This window comes from Panulirus ornatus, chromosome 20 (assembly GCF_036320965.1).
Source record: "Panulirus ornatus isolate Po-2019 chromosome 20, ASM3632096v1, whole genome shotgun sequence".
NCBI lineage: Eukaryota > Metazoa > Arthropoda > Malacostraca > Decapoda > Palinuridae > Panulirus > Panulirus ornatus.
The window spans coordinates 9,546,761-9,571,585 of NC_092243.1; the positions used below are offsets into that span (position 1 = coordinate 9,546,761).

The window sequence follows — 24,825 nt, forward strand, 5'->3', positions numbered from 1 at the left end:
TTTTTCACTAACAGTTTTACTTCATCCCACCCCTCACTACCCTTTCTAATCTGCCAGCCTCCCACCTTTCGCACGCCACATTCATCACATGCACATACCATCACTGCTTCCCTAAATACCTCCCATTTCTCACCCAGTCACCTTGTGTCATTTCCCCTTTCCAATTGCCATTCTGCACTCATCTCTATTGGTATTTCTTCAGACAAGTCCCTTTTCCAAGCCTAAGCCCACTCATGTTGTTTCCTCTTATTCGAAAACCTCTCCAAATCTTCACCCTTGCCTCCATAGGTTAATGATCAGACATCCCACCAGCTATCCCTCTCAGCACATTTACATCCAGAAGTCTCTCTCTTTTACTCGCCTATCTATAAATATATAATCCAATAATGGTCACTGACAGAATTTCCTACTCACATACATATGAATTTGTATATCCCCCTTTTTTCCTTTTTAAACCAGGTATTCCTAATCACCAGTTCTTTTACAGCACACAGTTTCACAAGTTGTTCACCATTTCCATTCATAGTACTGAGTATTCCATGCGCACCAATTATACCCTCAACAACTTCCTATTGAAATCATCCACCACTAATCCCCGATCTCGTGCATCAAAACTGCTGACGATCAGAGTCGCTCCGCAACTTTGCGCTCCTTATCTCTCGCGTTAGCGTGCACAGAGTGTCGGAGGCCATATTTGGGGTCAGAGTCGCTCCGACACTATGTGCGCTCTCACACTCACTCAGCTGCTCCAGATACACCTGCCTCTCATATATCATATACTATTCACCCTTTCCCCGCGTTAGCGAGGTAGCGTTAAGAACATAGGACTGAGCCTTTGAGGGAATATCCTCACTTGGCAATAAGATTATTTATTTCACCGACTCGCATTCTGGAAACCTTTGCACACTCGTCTTCATAAAGATTATTGTATGACCCTCTGCATGACCTTACGTTCGGCACCTTAACCACTTTACCACACGAACACCAGCTCTACTGTATGGTGGTGATTAACCTTGAACCAACCTTATGACACCATGCAAGGCTGACTTACACTTCTCAGCTGGAGACTCGTCACTCATGAACCCTCCTATCTGAATAAAGTCTCTTTTAAAACTAATCGAAGTGTGAATCCTTTCACCTTCGAATGGAACCATGATCGAGTGTTTCATTTCTCGTCACACTTCTGTTTCTTGTATGATTTAACTCATTTGATGGTGGTACCGTATCTTGGTTCATCCCCCCCCTCCTAAACGTGTTCTCTGCTCTTGTGATCTTGCAGACGCCAGTTGAGGAACAACAGAAACGCGCACGACATCAGCCCGAAGGACAGGAGCTGGCTTAAGGACCTTCACGGATCACACACACACACACATCGAACACAAACGATCGAGCAAAGGAAGCGCCTCCCACCTGCAGGCAGTCGGGGACTTGCGTGGCGATGTGTTGTGAGCACCTCCTGTCTTGATTGGTGCCTCCACCGAGGCTTGGAATACATTTAAAAATCTCAGGAAGAAAAAAAAAAGAGGTGAGTCTAGTATATTTACAGACCCAGTGTGTGGGTAGTTCTTATTCACGCTAAAAGTTGATATTTACACCCTTATGTCTTTAACCAGTCACTTAAAAAGAACCTAAAGAACCAGTCACTTTAAAAAGAGCCTAAAAGAGCCAGTCTGGCAGATGTATCACAAGAGAGTCGCCGTCCTCCAATCCCCCGCGTGAATTCTTCCGGCGAGCGCCAGCGGCAAGGTCGTCGTCACCCACACCCACCAGCACGCCCCGACGCCCACGTTCCGGGGGGAGGGCCGCCCGCCGCTGATCCGCTGCGGACTGGGCACGTTGTCGACGACCTCGGCCAGGACGAAGAGGGAGAGACGCACGTCGTGATGGATCCTGGCGTCCCGACGGTTGATCATTTCCGCCACCTTCAGGATGGGCTTCTCGCAACGGTTCTGGAATGACGGCAAGCGGTTAGTCCTGGAACTATACAAGGTCATGGAATGACAGCAGCTGCTGGTACTGGAGCCATCAGAGGTTCTGGAACGACAGCAAGCTGCTAGTGCTGGAACCATCATCTGCTCGGGAAAGAGAGTAGTAGTTAATGCTGGAACTATCAAAGTTCCTGGAATCACACCAGCTCTATATTCCCGAACGACGACAGACTCTGAAAGGAACAATTTCTACCAGCAGGGAAGTAGCAGGGAGTCTGGAATGAAATAGTAATCAAAACGATCCAGTGCTGTCCAGAATCAACTGCCACATACTCACAAGGAAAGAGAAACAGTATACGAGTTTGGGTCAAGGTACTGGTGATGGAAACATCAGTTTCCTGGGTTCATACCCGTATCCCAGAAAAATACAGTCCCGTTAAGTTTGGACATTCCAGGAAATACAACGAAGGAAGGCTAGCCAATTCAGAAGGCTTCTCCCTACTGTGGGTCTGTGTAAGTTGTGCAGTCGTGCTTGAACAAACCCTGAGCAAGAGGAACAGATTGAAACAGATGGAGGGAAGGAGAGACTGGGATGTATATGGAGAGGAAGAGACTAGAGGCGTCTATGAGTGATCGGGGAAAACAAAAAGACACCGACAGAGAAAAAAATATTGATTGCAGATGAGGAAAAAAAAGGGATAAAAGACAGAAAAAGTATGAAGAGGAAAAAAAGAAACAAGAAGCTGCAGAGAAGGAATGAGAGACCGAGAGAAGAATAAAGTGAAGAGAACAATCGAAGACAGTTGTGATCCTTCTCTTTCCCTCCCTCACACACACAATGAGTGTCTTCACCCAGTAAAATTTCACGAAGTATACCTTCTTTGATGTCAGCGGGAGGAGCTCGCACCTCCCTCTGTCATACCGTGTGTGACACCATCTTCAGCCGCAGGCAACCAACCACTTGGCGAGGCAACACACTCACCTGTCTCTCCCCACACACACGAGAGCTTCCTGGGGAGTGTTCAGGAGAGACGTTTGGACCATCAGCGCTGATGGCTCCTCGTTCCAAGGCCCCTGACATTTACCCACCCTCACCATCCCATCCATAAAGAGATTAAACAGCCATGGCGACATCTCACACACCTTCGGTGCTGACCCCGCCTTGACGCGGAACCACTCATCCTCCTCTCTTCCTACTTGTGAAGCACAGGTCTTTACCTCTTTCGCATGTGATGGCCACTTATACACGGCCCGGCCACATGTGCATGTATTTGCCACATGTATACGGGTTAATTCCATGTACGTGGCTGGTCACATGGACGCCAGGTGACCGCATGTACATAGGCTGATCACATGTGTACATGGACTGATTGTATGTACGAGGACTGATCGCACTGAAAGGGATGGCTACATCTACAGAGGTTGATCACATGTACATAGGATGGGCAGATGTACGAGAAATGATCACATGTGGCAACATGTACATAACAGGCTGGCCACATGTGCACGAATGGCTCACATAGTCATCGTTTTGTGAAATGATGGTTTTTCTACCATTAAAACTCTCTCATAAACAGAAACTTTTACAAACTACGATGTGGTAGATGAAGCAAATTACTTTTGATAGATAGAGTCCACGGAAAGAAGGTTCAGCGCCCATTTACTCGTCGTGGTGAAGTTGTGTACATAGACCAGTTCAGTAGCATTAACTGCAGATACGGGAAAGGTCAGCATTGTCATTAAAGAGAGAAAAATAAAAGGTAGGAGGATTAATTCTTGGGTGATCAGGTCAAGTCTGTTGGTGAGGTTGTAAAATCCACCCACCCACCCACACACACACACACACACACACACACACACACACACACACACACACACACACACACTACCCCACACACACACACTCACTACCACACACACTACTACACACTATTACACACACTACCACACACACACACACACACACACACACACTACCAGAGGGCTTGACCACCTCCTCTGATCCCAGACACCTTGAAAATACTGACCTCCCTGGGATTAATACTACTGGTAACCAAGATTTCTTCCTTTATTTACCAATATCGAACTTCAAGGAGGGAAAAAAAAAAAATAGCATCAGAGTACATTTGCGATATGTGCGATCCATGCAGAGGATAACACATAGAAAAATTCTTCATAAGAAGGATCAAAGGAGGGAGAGGGAGGAGTCGTGGAATGTCTTTCCAGCACTGGAATTCCATCTAAGGGGGTTCCAGGGATCGAGAGTCAATTGGGAGTCGTATTTCACAGGTCCTTTTGTGGCCCAAACTTGGGTGAAAATCTTTTGGCCGGGTAAACTTCCCACCCACACCACACACCCCCTCCTGCTGCCGCATAATACAGCCATCATCTCTGACCCTTACTGTTTTTATAAACATGTAATGCATCCCCCTGCTGTCTTACATCTCCAGATGAAAAGCGAAAAATACCTTTTAAGTTCTAGAGTGATTTATATATATATATATATATATATATATATATATACTGTGAGTCTACGAGGAAAATGAAACACGATAAGTTCCCAAGTGCATTTTCGTGTAATAATCACATCATAAGGGGAGATACAAGAGAGAAATGTACGTCAGTTGATACACAACGAAGAAACGTAGCTAGATAGTGTGTGTGTGTGTGTGTAAGAGAGAGAGAAAGAGTATATATATATATATATATATATATATATATATATATATATATATATATAGACAGCCACGCCACTGGCCAGAGTTAAGAGCAGGAGAACTTGCCTGTTCTATCACCACTCGTGACCATTAACTCGAGCTGTAAATCTGGGAAACACCGGAACCTCCCTCCTCTCACCCAACCCCCTTGTAGGTAGACCAGGACCCTGAGTGTGTGGGTGTGTGTGTGGGTGTGTGTGTGCATAAACTAACGTCTGGTATTATGTACGATGAGGTCCTTATCAACATCATCACATCTGTGTATCGTCATTCCATTCCATTGAGGTCTCTCTTAGAGAGAGAGAGAGAGAGAGAGAGAGAGAGAGAGAGAGAGAGAAGGAGACTCACATACATACACACGTCGATACATTAACTACCCACCCGTTCCTCCTGCAGCATGTAGAGGGTGTAGGTGTTGTTCCTGACGCCGGGCGACCTCTGGAAATACCTCACCTGCAGCACCAGGTTGTCCACCGTGTGTTGCGACAGCTCCAGGCGACACTCCTCCTGGAAGACGGAAGAGTGGGAGGTAAGGTGGGGGAGGTGGTTAAACGGGCCCTGCACATCATCCTGGAACGAGACAGTGCCACGCTTTGCGCGCGACGCTTACAACCCCACGTTGCTGGAGGGGTGAACAAGGTATGACATTACTATAGGGCTAACGCACTTACTGCACGGGTGGCACACTTAAAATGCACGGCTCGTGTACTGGCGTCCAGGGCTAATGCATCCAGTGCAGAGCCACCGCACAGCTAACGCACTTACTGTAGAGCTAACATACTTCTTACATAGATAACGTATTTACCGCATGGCTAGTGAACTTACTACACAATTATATAGCGCACTTATTGTAGAGCTAACGCACTCACTGTAGAACGAATGCACTCACGGCTCAGCAACAGCACTCGCTGCACAGCTAACGTATGTACTGCAGAGCTGTCGCATTTTGTGGACTGCTAATACACCTACTACACAGCTAATGCTCTTGCTGCACAGTTAACGTACTTATTCCAAAGCTAACGCACTGGGTGATCAGCTAATGGACTCATTGCATACCTAATGGACTTCACAGCTAACGCACTTACTGCAGGATAACGCACTTAGATGACAGTAGACTTGTAGCAGTTAATGCAATTACTTCATGGCTCATTCACCCAAATACACAGATAACGCATTTGGGGGAAAGCTAACGCACTTTACAGCCAGAGATAACGCACTTAATGGTACTGGATTCTGAAGACCAACGATGATTTGGAGAACTAAACTGTAGATGAAATGAGCGAAGTGAAATAACAGCAGAGAGAGTGAGAGGAAGAGAAATAGATAGATAGATAGATAAGATAGAGAGTCTAAAAGACATTAGGCTCTGACTGGAGTATAGGACACGTAGGAAACACCCCGGGTGTGGTGGGGAGGAGAGGTGTGAAGCATAAAGAGAAAGGTTGGTGATGAAAAGCGAGGAGCAGCTGGGAAGCAGAAGACAAATGGGGTAATAGCCTGGATTTCGGGCATTAAGCTCTGCCTGGCCACAGCGTTAGCGCTCTCAGGGGCTCCTGATTACTGGAGGGAGGAGGAGTGGGTAAGGGGGACGCCAGAAAACCGGGAATATATATATATATATATATATATATATATATAATGTTCAGCGCGTTTATTGTCCACATTAACAAGACACCTACCATGGTGACAGGGGGATAAGATAATGCACTAAGGACTGAAGAAGCAGGTGAGGAAAGCCTTTAGAAGCTGCACACATACAGGGGGGGAAAGAAAGGGAATCAACAATAGTGAGGGCGCTCTAGGTTAGGGTCTGTTGAAATGGCGGTTCACAAAATGTACGAGGACGCAGCGGGGTGTCTGGTGGGAAGATCGCGCGCAGGGAGTAGAGGTTGCGGTGGGGGGGCAGCCTAGTGACCATGGGTTTCTTTGACAGCTTTACATACCGACTTGTAACTTTGTATCTGACGGCGGTTTCTCAAACGAAAGCCTCAGCACACGCCGAACCTTCAGAACGATAAAATTGCAAAGCGCTCTTCTCTGTACACTTACCAGGTCTGTCAGCACACACACAGGAGCACACACACACACACACACACATACACACACACACATACACGCACGGGCCTCTGTGGTGTAGCGGTTAGAGCAACTGACCATCCTCCCCAAGAGCTGTGTGTGTGTGTGTGTGTGTATGTATGTGTACATATACAAGGGTAAGAGAGAAGGCAACATGAGTGTAAAACTCTCTTCCTGTCATACACATATAGTAATCACACACACCCACACACACACACACCACACACACACACACACACCACACACACACACCCCACACACACACACCCCACACACACACACCCCACACACACACACCCCACACACACACCCCACACACACACACAACACACCCCACACACACACACACACACACACACACACAGTTTTATATATATATATATATATATATATATATATATATATATATATATATATATATATATATATATATATATATATTCATACTATATTACAAGGTTACATCCATGTCATCGACCGGCCTATATAAAGAAAGATGGAGCATAATAAGGATGAGGGACGGGTTGATGTAGTGAAGATGGATGGTGTGACACTCGATACACAAGCCACGCCCTCCACTCCCTCCACCTTTGCCCAAATTCTTTTTTTTTTTTATTAAGTATTCAAAGTTAGTAGTGTGGGTGTGGGTCCAGCACTAACATCGACCCATGTGAGCCACCAGGTTCTTCTCATAATCTCAGAGCACAGGCTTTTTCATATATATATATATATATATATATATATATATATATATATATATATATATATATATATATATATGTAAAAGCTTTTGAATGGTCGGGGACCGAACATGCCAGAGGGTAAAAGACGTGCACGGGATAGTGTGAAGTGGAACGATGTGTTATAAAAGGGGTCGACGTGATGTCACTGGACTGAACCAGGGCATGTGAAGCGCCCGGGGTAAACCATGGGAAGGTCTGCGAGACCTGGTTGTGGTGGATTGGGAGCTGCAGATAAGTGTAGAAGGTAAACTTAATTAGGGTGTTCAGTTTCCCATACCATCTCCACTAACATAAAAAGATATGAATAATTGTTGTGGAATAAACTGATAAATGATGGGAGAAGAGGATTTTCTCACCATGATTAATTATATGTTAATAATTATTATTTATACATGCGATTCAGTAATACCATAACATTGTACCATTAATACCACAGATTAACGCCGCCACTTAATGCAACACCATTACGTGATACCAGCATAGACTACCATTAATACCACTAAGTACCAAGGGCGCTAGAGGTAAAGTAACACTATATACGATCAGAGTATAAAACCATTGATGATGATAGTGTACAACACAACTCGATCATACCAGCAGACCACAGAGACATCAACACACGCCACGATACACCACCATTATCTAGCACTAAGACCCATCCCCATTCACTGTTACCAGAAGGCAGTGCAACATCATCGCTACACGGGGTTAGATGACCAGGACGTCATACCTCTTCAAGATCCGGAGGATGTATCATCATCAACAAACACCAGGGCGCTCGCCTCAAGCCCTCAACACCGGGACATGATGTCGCAACACCACTGGTCTGCTATCACCACCAGGACAAGCTATTGACGAAGACCTGGACGTCCGACGTTCGATAAACCCGGAGGATGCTACACCATTAGCTTTTGTACCAGGGCCATCGCAAGGGTGATCCGCCAGCGATGTTATTTCTACATGGAAGTGGTTCCATTAACGCTACCCCACACCACACTACACCCACAGTCGTATGACTCACTCCAGTATTAATATACCCCACCAGGACCCGCTCAAGTCAGAGAAATCCATCACGTTGGTCAAACTGACGTGCTTATATATTAGTGTAGACCCCTCACCGACCACGATCGGGTGACCTTTGGGTATGGTGTCTTAACCTGGGACTTAATCTTAGAAGGAAGAGATATTACCCATTATAAGAGGTATATATATATATATATATATATATATAGATAAAGACCTCAGACCGATAGAGAAGAATACCCTTACAGATCTGATGTACATCAAAATCCTTGACCACACGTTGAGGAATTACACCACTCGCCCCAAAGTACGAGCATTAGTTGTGTAATACACGAGTGTATAAATACATGTCACCATGATCTAGTGTACGTATATGCGTATGTACACCATGGTGTATACTGTCATTCCTCACGAAACTGTTCGTGTCGGCGGAAAGTAACATTTGATGTCGACAGTCCTACCTGGTTTGCAATGGCTGCTCTTACGTTGTGGTCAACAATTCTGATGATTTAGGTTAAAAAAAAAGGAATCTATCTTGTTTACTGGTGAAATAAAGGATCGATCTCTAGTATGGGAAAAACAGGCTAATGTTTAAGTACGATTCTGTGCTGCACTTTCACCTAATGATGGAAAGTAGTCTAATACTTTCACTCAAAGTTGTTGTTGATGTTGTGTCCTTTATCTGTTATGTGTTATATTCATCCTTCCCCCTTCGTAAAACTCTAAGTTAATGCACGTCTTTATCAATATTTGCTCTCGCGTACACTGCACCATACACACAATGTTTTCCGAGTGAAAACGGGAGTTGAAAAGACCACAAACATTCTGCTGTGTTGGCGATAAGTTGGTGAAATAATCGGTGAATTTCTTTTTTTATCCCATTGTGTTTGTGTAAAGTTTGATGGTGTGTTTATGTACTTTTTATAAAGTCTGGGAACCAGGGGCATTTGGCATGATGCGAGGTAGTGAAACACGGGTGAAGAAGTCCGCAGAGTTTATGTGAGAGCTCAGCAGCTATATCTTTCATGAGGTAGTGAAATGTGCCTAGGTACGTCCGTAGACTTACTGCCCTACTGGGAGGTTAATGGCATGCGTTTCTCTCTTCTACAGAACGTCTGATAGTCTGGGTGCCGCTCACCTGTGCAACTCGCCTGAACCTCATTCCTTCTCTTAGATGTCTGAGGTCATATCTTTCCAGCCGTAGTCGACGTTACCCCCCAATGGAAACTGGACACACTACCCACAACTGGGACCCTGAGAAATATCCTCCCTCCCTCACCCTGGATGGTGGGAGAAAGCGCAACGACTCAAGTCATCATCGAAAACCGTAATTCATCCTCGGACTTGTAAACAGTGAACCTCTGAGTCTGTTTCTCTCCTCGTGAAGCGAAGTTTTGGAGTCTTTGCTCCTCTCTTCTCCATTCCCCTTCCCTCTTCAACCGCAAAACTCCCACCCACCCCGCCGTCAAGAGACGGTCGCCACCCTGTCTTTTCAACCCACACGGCTTCTTCTTCGACTCCGGCCTGGATTTTGGTACCCTGCCGTGTCGGTCGCTATGAGAAAACGGCCTCTCAAACCAGACGAGTGTGGACTGGGGTTGAAGGCGGGAGTTATGAAGGTCAGGTTCCAGGAGGTGGGTGTAAGTGCGAGGTGGTTGGAGGAGGCGGGAGGCTGAAGGCCCGGACGCGGAGGGGAAATTACGTGTCCACTTTGTTTTACATCACTCTCTTAAATATTACCGTGTCCCCCCCCCCCCCCCCAGTGGCTCTATCTCACACCATAAATCACACGAGTCCTCTTTTTTTAAATTCTTTTTCTAAAAACCCCCCTCATGGTATATGTGTTTTTTTTTACATGTGTTTTAAGCAGCAAGGTTTATTCAGTGTACCTAGTTACTGTCGGCAGTTTTAGAAGCATCGCTGAGGAAAAGATGCACAAAATCCTATCCCAAGATCAGAGAATCACAAGGTCTATACTTCCCTAACACTGTTTTAATGTGGAGGGTAAACACTGCTGAAGAAACCCATTAGCACCGTTAGGAACATAAGTTGTTAGATTTAGTGCCTACTGAGACTGTTAGTACGTTAGGTGGAAAAGTGAATTTGGTATAATTCACATCAGAGATTTGTCAGGGAAAAAATCTATGTTACCAAAATAGTCGTATCACAAAATACAGACAGCCAGCTGTCTTATAAACACAGTTCCTTCTAAATAATCGTGTGTGTGTGTGTCTAAAAACACTTGCTTTCATGACCATGTCCTCACCAATCATAACCCATTTCCTACTTCAGTATTCTGTAAGTGTAACCGTAATACATACATTTCTCATAATAATTCTAAAAGATATCCCATAGCTCAGTGCTAGCTAATGGGGATAATTCGTGTTGGAATGAGTCAAGAACAGTAACACTGTCGCAAAAAATGGACTAATTAAGATTCTAGTGATGGGATGTGGGGGATGAATCTACCCTACCATTTCTGGTGACTAGGGTATGATTCACAGACCTCTGGTGATGATGGTAGGTGGAGATGGGAAATTTAGGAATCGTTCATAGCATAAACTGACAAATGAAAAGATTGCCACAGTTTCGTTAAGGGGCAATTATGGGGAAATTATCCGTCTCTGATTATAACTAATTTTCTTCAGTTGACATTTGGGGAGGAAATAATTCCCACTGATGGGTTGTGGGAGTAATGGGGGCTGGGAATATAACTAATTTATCGCAACGGCGACATAGGAAATGGGGAAATGATTTATGGCACCTTTGCCACACTTAGAAATTTGTTCGCGTGGGGATAATAACCGGGTCAATAATTTCCCAGTTCCTTAATGGTATTAGGAATTATGATACCTTATCAGGAATTATGATACCTTATCGTAAAGGTAATCACTGAAAAAAATCACACGTCTTTTCCATGCAGTGACATGGATTATATTCATCTTTCCCTTATCAGTCACTGCAGTATTGATCATTGCTCTCAGGCAGTGACTGGGGATTTGGTGACAGTTTCTTAACAGTGACTGGACAAGAGTCTATCCCTCCCTAGCAGTGATGAGAGGATGGTGTATCGTTTCCTCCAGCAGTGACTGTGGAGTGATCCCTCGCTCCTGAGCAGTGACTGGAGAATACAATTCACCATTCCTTGTCACTGGCTGGAGAGAATATACAATTCCTCTCTCTCTCTCTCTCTCTCTCTCTCTCTCTCTCTCTCTCTCTCTCTCTCTCTCTCTCTCTCTCTCTCTCAGCAGTGACCACAGGATCATAGACCAAACTCATTCGCTTGGGGTACGTCAGTGAATGACTCGGCTCGCCATGAGCGAGCCCGCGAGCCCCTGTTCATCCTCTGCCCCTGGTCATGTGAGACATCATCATTACCCACCACAGTCAGGCGCGCCTCTCTACCACAGTGGTAATTCGGACACCCCCTAATTCAATCCACCTCCTCCCCACTATCTTTTTTTGAGGTCATTTTCCTTCCTCATTGAGTAAAGTCAATGACTGTACTCGGGCCATTGCTTTCCAAGTTGGTAATGACTCTCTGTTGGCCAGGGAAAATTAAAGATTTATATTTTTCGTCTCGACTATTAAAAAGAATGGAGTATAAAGACTGAAATTTTCCACTGTACAGTGACATTATGTATGTATAGGAGGAACTTCTCCATTTCTGTATAACGAGAATAGAAAAAAAAATATTTAGCTGAACGGAATCTTTAAGAAAGAATTAATGAAAAGTACAGAATGTTTTCAAGAGACGTAAAATATAACTCATTAAACAGAATATTTATCTAATGAAATATCGAATATGCTAAGTGTCATTTATGATAATTTTTTTTTTTCACTTCTCGTATTTTACTCATCAGTTATATTAAAGAAAGAAAAAAAAGAAGTGTTTTGGCCTTTTTAACATTAATGTATTTACTCGTCACAGAAAACGAGATATGCGCGCACACAGACACACACACACACACACACACACACACACACCTGAATGTCGGAGTTTCTCTGACTTATTAATGAGTTAGCAGGTGACAAATCCTGAAATCTATATCATACATATGTGTATACGCTCGGTAGTAGAGGGATTGGCTTTACTGATGCTGTCGATGGCCGGCGTATTAACTCTAATTCTATGAGGGACTTAATTAATCTTAATGGGCCTTTCACTTATGGAAAAAATGTGAATATATTTAGTACAAAACCATGCACGCAGGACTCTCTCCACACCAACAGATTGATTAGAAAGAGAGAGAGAAAGAGAGAGAGAGAGAGAGAGAGAGAGAGAGAGAGAGAGCGCTGCTGCTGGTGCGAGTCTGATGGGATTTGACCTATCTAGACCCCGTTACTCATGTGTGTGAGACGAAGGGTATTTGATTACCAGTAATCAAACTAGTCATTTCCCTATTAGGGACGTAACCATAGCCACGCGGTAACGTTCCCGCCTCCCACGCATAAGGTCCTGGGTTCGAATCCTGTCTGTTGGGGGGGTATCGTGTGTTCTAAGACGGTACACCGCGAGTGAAGACTCACGCCTTTGGCGAGGCTACGCCACTTGGAGTACAGTCTCGTCAGAGAACTTCTAATTGTAAGAGTCAATGTCATTGTGTACGTAGCGCAGCCCTAGGCTACAGGGACCTTAAAAAAAGTGGTCCTGGTTAACACCAGGAGCTCCCGCAATGCACATCCACCGAGCAAAACCACAAGTCAAGTGTGTGTGTGTGTGTGTGTGTGTGGACGTGTGTGTGTTTGTGTCTCTGTCTGTCTGTGTGCACATAAAAAGTAAAGGCACATGTACGCAAAACACACACATACACACACACACTAGCCTAAGCCAGGTATCTGTTTATCGACCAACTCCAAGAGTAGGATGAACAGCTGGGTTGGCTGTGGACTGACCGCCTCACCAAGGATTCGAACCCTATGCAGAACCGACCCCGGAAGGGCCCAAGATGACTAGTGTTCAGGAACGAAAAACCACCACTGCATCACTCTGTGTGTGTGTGTGTGTTTGTGTGTGTGTGTGTGTGTGTAATCATCAGTAATTACATGAGTGAACTGAAAGGGGAAGGAGTTTACACTCGTAAGACACCATCTCCTGAACATTCTCTCATCATACAATATATATATCCACATGCTGGTGTCTGCCATGAGCAATGTCTTCAGTCATTTCATCCCAATCATCCACCACTCCCATACTGAAATAATACCACCTCACATCTTGAACGAGTTTCTTGTTTAAATGTATGTTAAGTCCTGTGGGTGTTGTTGTGTCCCTACATCAGACGCAAAGCTCTCCTAAAAAAAAAGTTGTCTACCTCATCGATCTGTCTGGAACACGTAAAGGTCCCTCATCATTCTTCTCTCTTCTAAAGAGGACAGATTGAAAACCTTTGGCCTTTACGTATAAGCGAGTCGTCTTAATTCTACTACCATCTTTGTTTGCTCTCCTTCGGACCTTCTCTAGTAGCTCTATGCCCTTCTTTCGGTGCGACGACCAAACTTTTGAAACATGTCCCAGTTTTGGCTTATGATGTGAGCAGTAATTCCTTTTATCCATGAACTGGAATGGTATACTAATATTTGCCAGCAGACAGTTGGTGTCCTGAACTCTTCTCGCAAGGCAGGACTATGGCGACAGGTGGCGCACAGTATCGACTCCCGGGTCTTTCTCACACAGAGATACCAGCAGATTGTTTCCTTTCCTCTTGAATAATAATCATATCGAGGTCTTCTTTCGCTGTGTCTCGTCTTCGTTACTTTACACTCACTCCGGTTGAACTTCAGCCATGTATCAGACCAACTTTGGAGTATGCCAAGGCCCTCTTGTGAGATGAAGCATGCCAAGCTTTCCACGTCATCTGCAAATACATTCAGGCACGATTCCATACCTTCTGGTAAGTTATATCCATAGATCAAGAAGAGTAGCGGTCCCAGAAGAGAACCGTGTGCTACGCCACTGGTAATCTGAATCGATTCTGAGAGTGGGTTCTGAGAAGGCAACTCGGACGTGAGTCCTATGTTCCCTCCATCCATGGGAGGAGTCTCTCCCTTATTCCTGTCTGGTGATTCATTTCTCTATCAGCCTCCCGCGCGGGACAGTGTCAAATGCTCTCTGGCAGTCCACAAACAAACAATCCATCCAAACTTCTCTTCTGTCTAATACAGAGCTTCATCTCTCGTAGAAATCTGAGGCGTTTCATTTGCATAACCTCCTTTCCTTAAATCCACGCTGTTTCTCTGAGAAAAATTCTCATGTGTAGAAAGCTATTCATTGGCTTTCTAATTTCCTTTTCCAGAACCTTACAGAAAGACCACACTCATTACTGAGACCGGTCTGTAAGTCAGGGCGAGCGTCATACCCATCTTGAACAGTATTCAGGAAATTCCTTTGCACATGAATTTGCTCATGTCTGTGGCACATTTGGTGAAATTGAATGAGGACTATAAACCATAATGGATCAAAATCTTTTAGTATTCTGGATTTATCTTATCTACATTTGTGTGTGTGTGTGTGTGTGTGTGTGTGTGTGTGTGTGTGTGTGTGTGTGTATCAAAATGTAGATACTAGAGAAAGAAAGAGGAAGAAGAAGTAATGGCTGTATATCAACGTAGGAGGAGGAGTCCCTCTTGGCGACATTAACAGATGAAAGTCCCATAAGAGTGACCCATTTAAGAACTTAAATAAGATTCCTCAACACCTATACATCCAGCCCTTCTACGAAGCAGGTTCTCTCTAACCACGACGGGAGTACGGGGCATCGGATCCTAAGTCAAAACAGCGAAGGGGGGAAAAAAAAAAAAGAAAGAAGCCTACAAGTCATCAAAGAGAGTATCAGACACCAAAAGAAAGACGATTGGAAGCGTAAGAATGAGGATTAAAGACCACGAGATCACGATGAAAAGGAGCCCTTTGACACGGCCTCATACTTAGGGCAAAGCTGTTAACAATATAGCGGTGGTGGTGGGAGCTGTGCGGGCGGCGCACACCACTGCCATCCCCCACTACCACCACCCACCTATTACGGTGATTTCCCCAGGCAGCCCTGCTGGGCAGAGCTCCCAACACCTGCCGCACTCTGACATAATATGTTCCTCAAGACGGCCCGGGGAGGCGGGATGTTCACCTGCAGGAATTGTGTCTATTGTCGAGGGGGGGCGTGTGTGTGTGTGTGTCGGTGATGCCCGTTTTCTTAACGCCATTGAGAACTGACTGTACCATACGTGTGCGAGACGGTACGTACGATCGTTTTGAGCACGACGACGGTACGATCGAGTTGAGTACGACGACGGGGTGACCTTTTCAGTACGACGGAACGACCACTGTGTAGTACGGTGCAACACTGTTGAGCACGACGATACGACCGTTTGAGCACGACGGTACGATCGTTGAGCACGACAACGGTACAGTCTTTGAGCACGATGGTACGACCGTTGAGCACGACAACGGTACAGTCTTTGAGCACGACGGTACGACCTTTGAGCACGACAACGGTCCAGTCTTTGAGCACGACGGTACGACCGTTGAGCACGACAACGGTACAGTCTTTGAGCACGACGGTACGACCTTTGAGCACGACAACGGCACAATCTTTGAGCACGATGGTACGACCTTTGATTAGGCAGGCGTATGGACGCCATACTCCTTGATCATGATAGCCTGGCCTCTGACCCAATACTTAAAGGTAAATTAAAACTCGCAAATTATCACACCCAAGGGTCGTACCCGTCGTGATCTAGGGTCGTGCACGTCGTGCTCGAGATTCGTACCAGTCCTTGCTGCAGGGTCGTACCCGTCGTGCCCAAGGAGGCTGCAGGACCCGCCTGGAGGAGTAGTGAGGGCCTGGCCCGGGGACCATCGATGGTCCGCCACCAGAGAGGTCCAGGATCATCGATGGTCCGTCACCAGAGGTCCAGGATCATCGATGGTCCGTCACCAGAGGTCCAGGATCATCCATGGTCCGTCACCAGAGAGGTCCAGGATCATCCATGGTCCGTCACTAGAGGTCCAGGATCATCGATGGTCCGTAACCAGAGGTCCAGGATCATCGATGGTCCGTCACCAGAGGTCCAGGATCATCGATGGTCCGTCACCAGAGGTCCAGGATCATCGATGGTCCGTCACTAGAGGTCCAGGATCATCCATGGTCCGTCACTAGAGGTCCAGGATCATCCATGGTCCGTAACCAGAGGTCCAGGATCATCCATGGTCCGTAACCAGAGGTCCAGGATCATCGATGTTCCGTCACTAGAGGTCCAGGATCATCCATGGTCCGTCACTAGAGGTCCAGGATCATCGATGGTCCGTAACCAGAGGTCCAGGATCATCCATGGTCCGTCACTAGAGGTCCAGGATCATCCATGGTCCGTAACTAGAGGTCCAGGATCATCGATGTTCCGTCACTAGAGGTCCAGGATCATCGATGGTCCGTAACCAGAGGTCCAGGATCATCGATGGCCCGTGATCAGAGAGAGAGAGAGGCCCGGGGACCATCATCGATGGTCCGTCATCAGACTCGGCTCTTTTGTCTCTGCTTCATTAGGGCCGCTGGCTTGATGAGGCATAAGACCATTCTTAATTACGCGGTTAATAATGACTTGCTGTCAGAATTATTCCGGGAATTCTTCGACTGGATGACTTCACCCCCCCCCCCCCCCCCCCTAAAACAACTCTGTGTCTTCACTACATAGCGATTCACCGTTTTACGAACCTTGTAAATATATATATATATATATATATATATATATATATATATATATATATATATATATATATTACCCAGTAGTAGAATTTTGTTGACATGGGGAGTAACCAGATTGATCTATCATTTATACTTATGATATATATATATATATATATATATATATATATATATATATATGTGTGTGTGTGTGTGTGTGTGTGTGTGTGTGTGTGTGTGTGTGTGTGGACGAACTTCATATTATTTCGATAATCATCTTTTCAAAACGAATATCCAAAGACTCTTAACCAAATGTGTTGGTTAAGAGGAGCATGGATGGTCGTTCTTCTGGGATTTCTGTCATTGATCTTCTGCCTTCGAGCAGTTCACCTTTAAACATGATGAGAGATGCATGTTAGAACATAATGCTACTTTCTCCGCAATTAAGACGCGAACGGATGAGGGTCTTCTGTCTAGAGGGACTTTCTTGTGTTGATAATGGTTTAGAAATTACTTTGGGTTTGACATACATGTGGGAAAGTTGTTATCTTCCGTTTGTGTACAAATTAAACACATAGAAAGACAGACAGACGGACACACACACACACACACACACACACACACACACACACACACACACTCACGTATATGTTTCTTTACGTTAGCAACTGAAACCTGTGTGTGTGTGTGTGTGTGTATATATATATATATATATGAGTGGTGGAACTGGTTTAGTTGTTGTTCTTTGTATTCGTTCTAGTTTTTCTTCGTCTTTGAAAGTGTGGTGAGCGTATTCTGCGTGTGCGCTGACCGGAGTGTTCTCAAAGTGTAAGTACTGTATCCCATTTTATCCTTCCTATGACATATAATAATTATATACTTTATATACTTTACTACGTGCGGTTAAGCTTTACTTTACGAATTCCGTGTCATACCTGATTATTACATCAGAGTCTTATTCCTGCAATTTGCAAAAAAATAATTCTAATACAAACTACAACAGCATAGACTGTCGTCTGGTGAGGTGTGTATCTACGACAGGTCATGAAAGACTACAGGATGAGGACTAACAACCACGTCGTTACATGTATCTACGATCATTACAGTTACAAAATACACAATGGTTGACACGGAATGTGGAGAGAGGCGTGTAGACTACAACAGCAGCAGCAGGTACTGAGGCCCACTTGTTAGGTGGCTAGGGCTACAAAGTCTACGAGAGAACTACCAAACAGGTGGAGGTACTGACTCCCATGTTGGCGGAGATGGTCTTGAAGATCAGCTGGAGTGGGATGAGGGCGTCGACAGCGCCACCTTGTGTCACGTTCCTCAGCAGCGCCTCCTCCGTCTTGCTGAACCCCAGCAGGAGGAAGAGCCCCGTCGGCAGTTCGAACTCGTCTGGAACACACGAAAAACACACAGGTTAACACTCCCTCAAGCATGATGGTACGACACAGCAGCTTGGAAGGGGGGTCGTCTCTCGTACGACCCTTTAAAACGACGACGGTACGACCCTTAGGAGGTCATGATGGCCTGACCTTCGACCACCTGACCCTTAAGAGGTTAGGTCAAAGACCACCGAAGCCATCATACCCAAGGATCATACCGTTGTACTCAAGAGGCTTAAAGAATTAACACTTGGAATCTTTATATATCTGGGTGAGGGGGAGACGCAGGCTGTTCAACAGATCAGTCAACACAAATGGGTAAAAGTTTGGCACGAGAAGCGTACGGGGGAGGAGGGACGACGACAGGAAGCGAGCAATGCTTATAAACAGACATAAGATATATATAAGTTAACTTCTGGTAATGTAATAAGTAGCTGTAATGGAGTGAACAACAGCTAAAGCTATGATTCATTTAAACTCATATTTTACGCTTCAGGACTTGATGTAAAAACGTTAGATACATCAGACCACGAATAATAGCCCGGTCTCTCCCATCCAAGAACCAAACACTAGCTACAAATACCGTGGCGAGCCAGTACCGCAGAGTGCAAACAAACACAACAAGGAACCCGATATGAAGCGACCGGGTTGGAGTGAACGTCAAACAGGAGAACGTATGCTCCATCCAAATCGTTCGCCACCAATATCTTGCGCTGGTTCGTCCAGTACTCCAGCGTTACGTCTCTTACTCTCAGACGCCGTCGCATATCCTACTTCCTTATCCCCCTTGCTATGACCCTAATTGCTTGTGTCGGTAAAGTCTGTTTTTCTCTAAGAGTCGTTGCATCCATCTGGCCTCTATGGCTTTAATGCCCCCAGGCCCTCTAGTCCTCTGTCTCAAAACTCACCCGTGTCTAAAAGCTTGACTGAAATACACGTTAAACCAATTTCAGGCCAGAGCGAGGGGGCAGGGGGGTTGGAGGAGGGCGTTTTCGAGGAAGAAGGGAAGGGGAGGGGAAAGGGAAGGGAAGGGGGAGGGGCATTTTGGAAGGGGAGGGGCTGGATAAGGTGATGGAGAGGATGCGACAGTCACGGAGACCAAGCAACGGGATGTCATGATGTTTTTGGATGTGTTTACTAAGGGAAAGGGTGATGACTTGTGTCCCCCTGGCCTGGCTTGGGGTGTTCTAGGCTCCCTATGGCCTAACTAGGAGTGTTCTAGGCTCCCTATGGCCTGACTAGGAGCGTTCTATGCAATCTATGGCCTAGCTAGGGGTGTTCTAGGCTCTCTAGGGCCTGACTAGGGGCGTTCTAGGCTCTCTATGGCCTGGCTAGGAGTGTTCTAGGCTCCCTATGGCCTGACTAGGAGCGTTCTAGGCTATCTAGGGCCTGGCTAGGAGTGTTCTAGGCTCCCTATGGCTTGACTAAGGGTATTCTAGGCTACCTATGGCCTGGCTAGGAGTGTTCTAGGCTCCCTATGGCCTGACTAGGGGTGTTCTAGGTTCCCTATGGCCTAGCTAGGAGTGTTCTAAGCTCCCAAGCTCCCTATAGCCTAGCTTGGGGTGTTCTAAGTTCCCTCTGGCCTGGCCATGGGTGTTCTGAACTCCCTCTAACCTGACTAAGGGTGTTCACGGCTCTCCCTCTGACGTGGCCAGGTGTTCTGAGTAGGTCACGGTGTCGCCTCACCTGCTCTGGGTCGCTGGCAGATGAAGTCCCCGGAGTAACACACGCACTCGCCCCGGTAGGCCTGGTAGGCCGGGGCGTTGTGGTTGTAGACGGCGTAGCTGGTCTCACACGGGCGATTCTCCACGCAGTCCAGCACCTGTGGGGTAAAGATCGGGTCATTAGGGTAAGCTCCATTCACCACCTGTGGGGTAAAGGTCAGGGTTGGGTAAGGGAGTGAGGTCCAGCACCTGTAAGTAAGTTTAGGACAAACGGGAAAAGTTTAGTTTAATCTACGCAAAGTACAGGTAGGACGGATTGAAAGCCTAGCATCCATTCGCCAATGAGGATGAAGCTAGTTCAGTAAGGTCAAGTTTGACAGACTCATCGTTTTCCCTCATCTTGATAATTGGGATGACCACAAAGACATACACTCAAGCGGAACGTACGAGGAGGGAGGGAGGATCTCCTCTCATTCACTTCGAAGTGGCAAGTTGGCTATACATAATGACGAAGGCACAGCAAGAAGCCAGGGGAACCTCACCTTACACCTGGTGCGTTCGTGGAGCTCACAGAAGCACAGCTCGGAGCAGTCCTTGTCGTCTTCCTTGTACAGCTGTAGAGGTTAAAGAAAGAGCACATTAGTGTACGTTCATCCCACAAGCCTGAACTTCAAAAGCTAAAGGAACGTTGTGTTCCCTACATCGAAAGCTAAGGGAACTTTATGTTCTCTACATCGAAAGTTAAAGGAACGCTATGTTTACATCGAAAGCTAAAGGAAAGATATGTTCTCTACATCAAAAGCTAAAGGAACGTTATGTTCTCTACATCAAATAGACGTTCTGAGAGTGGAAAAGCTTTATCTACAACCCTACACTGTCATTAGGGGACATGTTGAGTGTCCTGAGATAACATCACTCCCCCCCCTAAAACGTAAATAACTGATAAGAAAGATAGGAATGAAGGCGACGCTGTAATGTCTGTGGTTTATAACCCTTGAGCCCGATGGTCACGCCATGACCTGCGAGTGATGGCGTGTCACTGTGCTCAGCAGCAGCAGCGGCTCCCCCCCCGGCGTGCTCACTACGCGAAGCAACTAAACGCTTAATGTAAGGACAGCCAGTTGTCGCCAACTCGCTCTAAGCCTGGGGTTAGTGTAATCGAAGTAACGCAAGATTACGCCTGTGGTTAGTGTAATCGAAGTAACACAAAATTACGCCTGGGGTTAGTGTAATCGAAGTAACACAAGATTACTTACGCCTGGGGTCAGTGTAATCAAAGAAACACAAGATCCCCAACTAACTTAGAGAGAGAGAGACACCAGGGAGGCAAGAATAAAAAAATATTGACCCCCCAGGTAGAGTTATGAACCAGCCAGCACTATCGAGTCTCATGAGAAATCGGAGGGTAGGGCAAGTAACCTAACCTAACCTCACCAAGTCCTCGCCTGGAGCAGTGACTTAAGAAGGCACTCACACCCTCGGTGACTTAAGAAGGTACTCACACCCTCAGTGACTTAAGAAGGTACTCACACCCTCAGTGACTTAAGAAGGCCCTCACACCCTCAGTGACTTAAGAAGGCAGTCACACCCTCAGTGACTTCAGAAGGTACTCACACCCTCAGTGACTTCAGAAGGCACTCACACCCTCAGTGACTTAAGAAGGTACTCACACCCTCAGTGACTTCAGAAGGCACTCTCACCCTCAGTGGCTTAAGAAGGCACTGTTACCCTCAGTGACTTCAGAAGGCACTGCTACCCTCAGTGACTTCAGAAGGCACTCATACCCTCAGTGACTTAAGAAGGTACTCTCACCCTCAGTGACTTCAGAAGGTACTCACCCTCTTTGCTGTTTCCTTCTTCGATAATGTGCGTCCTGGAGTCCCACGGTCGCTTCACCACACAGTATCCTGCAACACACAAGGAACCACGTCACAAGAGGGATCCTCCGTCAGGGACCTCATACCACACAACCCCAAGATGGGGAGTGACCTTTCACACGTTACGTTCACATCCTCATGAATTTGTCATTCATGGGAGATTTCGTCCTCACGATTACTATTACCGGTTTGAAGCGACGGATTAAAACAACAGGGGAAATCTATCTTGTCTGCGTCTTTCATGATTCTCTAAGACGCTGTATGTAAGTGTGTGTGTGTGTGTGTGTGTGTGTGTGTCCACCAACAGATAATTTCTTTAACTCCTTCTTCAGGTGTTGAGGATCATTCTAACGCCACAGACATTCCCTTTGTATGTGGCCCTTGCGTGCGTGTGCGTGTGTCTCTCTAAAGAATTTATCTATCGTGCGGCCTTGCATACATATAATCTATCAATCTTTTTTGTTTCCTTATATATCTGAAAATACTAATCTATACACCTACCGATTTGTCATTAATACTATAGTGTTTGATGTATTGGTATTTTCAGTACAATTCAGAATTCATACCTGATCACATCACACGATATATTATTCCATTAAGATCTGAAATCTCTGCCCAGAATAGTGCTTCGAAGGTTTCTTGGGACGATATGGGCTTTTTTTTCATTTATTTTATCTCTTTCTGAATATCGACAAATGTGACAGCTTTAGAATCAGCAATGGCAAGCACCACTCAAGTTCGAGAGAGTGGCATTGCTCCGTGCAAGGAATTTTAGGATGGCTTTCAACACCAATTCAGATATCCTGTGAGGACACAGATGTACGCCAGTCTACCACTGCATCTCATCCTCGTTCGTACTCCCCTCACTTTTATTCCTTCAACGTAATGCCAGTAATTTAATCATTCATTTGATAGAAGCAGTACAGCTTTATAATGCCAATAATATCTGGTATTTCACCTACCGAGAGAAAGACTTATTGATAATAATCCTCTGTATTTCATAAGGCTTGCGAAGGCAATGTCGAAGGCGCATTGTTGTCCACTTTTTGAAAGGACTATATTGTGTATCTGAAGTTATGTCATCCCAGAAATGATTTGAAACTCGGGGGGGAATCATCAAGCCACTGCCTCCCTCTCAAAGGCACGTACTAATTGGCAAGCATCGAAAGGCCAAAGGACATCTAGGGAGGAGGAAGGAGGTACAAGGTACCAGCTCGTTTATAAAAGAACTTTACGTCAGGAAGTCAAACATGGTTTGGTTATATAAGTTCATTTAGTATGTGCGGTGAGGGAGAAACCCTTAATATACAACGTGACTTACAAGTGGGGAAACTATACACTAAAAACTTCGTATCTCGAACGCCTTTTTTTTCTTTCCCAGCTTCGAATAAAAAGAATTCAGTTCTGTATTATTCAATTTCCAGTCATCACGTATCATTATCAACATTATTTGCGTTACTTTAAAGTGATTCAGATTCCGATTCCGTTTCTGTTTCACCTCGTATTTTCGCCTTGAATATTCATTCACATAATCCCCCCCTCTATGGAATCGGATCATGTATCAAACGCTGATCAAATCAAGTTTACTTGATAAACCTTTGACGTTTATGCTTAACGAGGAATGCCAACCTTTATCGTTTTCCCTAAACACCTTCAAAATTTCATTTGTTTCTGAAAGTGAGAATGGTGATCTCATGTAGCGCACCGCTATCATACGATTGGGTGGAGTGCGACATCATGCCGAGGCGAGAGTTTTACTCCACTACAGTTGACACAAGGGCGCATTGTGACTATAACAAGCAACCTCAGGATACAAGGTTGTATAAGGTGTTTGGGTTACATACATCTAATCACGAACCCCTTGGCAGGAAACGTGTGTTCTTAGATTTCCTTTAGACCTTCGTGTCATCTCTCACGTCTGACAGTGTCATCTCTCACGTCTGACATGCCTGGCCTTCAAGAAAGGGACGTTTAAAGAGTGAGTCACGAGTATGGCTATCGGGTTTTGTTTTGTGTTTTAAGGTGGGTAGAGTTGCGGGTTAAAGTGCGGTAATGGTGGTGGTAGTGGTGGCTGTTGTGGTGGAAGTACTTACTCTCTGGCAGTGTGGTGGTAGGCGAAGTGGTGGTGGAGGTAGTAGGCATGGTGGTAGTGGTAGTAGTGGTGGTCGTGGTGGTCGTAGTGGAGGACGGGGTAGCAGGAGCTGCCTGGGGTAAGGTGTGATCGCTCTGGGCGGTGCTAGCCACCTTCCTGGCCTGCAGTCTCGTCCCCTCCTCCTCCTCCTCCCCGAGCCGGGTGTCCGCGTCGTTCTGGCCGCCGGACTGATGGTACCTGCTGCCATCGTCGTTGTAGCCGTCGCCGCCACGACCCACCGCGTACTGGGGCGCCGCCGGGCTCTTCTCCGCTGAGGTTTAGGGGAGGAAAAAAAAATAGGAAAATGATGTTTTTGTTTTAAGAATCTCTCTACTTAAGTTAGGTGACGAAGGGTAGTCAAGAGGTCTATAGACGCGGGGTTTCACTACGATGGCACGGATCTGAAACTACACTGTGTGTGATGGAGGTTGAGAATTTTGATTGTACTTTTGGAGGCTCCAGTCACGGACAGACGTCCACACCAACACCAGGCCTTGATTGGAATGTAGAGAGGATTGTGATAGGGGAAAAGGAAAAGACAAAGTATTTACGAATTTTGAAGGAAGCGAAAGACCTGTCTTTTAAAATGTGCAAGATGGT

General features: G+C 45.8%; 1 protein-coding gene across 1 annotated transcript in view; it reads right to left on the reverse strand.

The window, feature by feature from the left end:
• Positions 1–1,531: 1,531 nt before the first annotated feature.
• Positions 1,532–24,825, reverse strand: part of LOC139756176 (uncharacterized) — a 152,997-nt gene continuing 129,703 nt past the window's right edge. The window contains exons 13-19 of the mRNA XM_071675363.1: positions 24,188–24,496; positions 22,030–22,124; positions 20,760–20,831; positions 20,240–20,375; positions 18,415–18,563; positions 5,027–5,152; positions 1,532–1,949 (exon numbers count right to left, since the gene is read on the reverse strand). Of these exons, the coding sequence (XP_071531464.1) occupies positions 1,683–1,949; positions 5,027–5,152; positions 18,415–18,563; positions 20,240–20,375; positions 20,760–20,831; positions 22,030–22,124; positions 24,188–24,496 (1,154 nt within the window). The 3' untranslated portion in view covers positions 1,532–1,682. The remainder of the gene's footprint in view (positions 1,950–5,026; positions 5,153–18,414; positions 18,564–20,239; positions 20,376–20,759; positions 20,832–22,029; positions 22,125–24,187; positions 24,497–24,825) is intronic.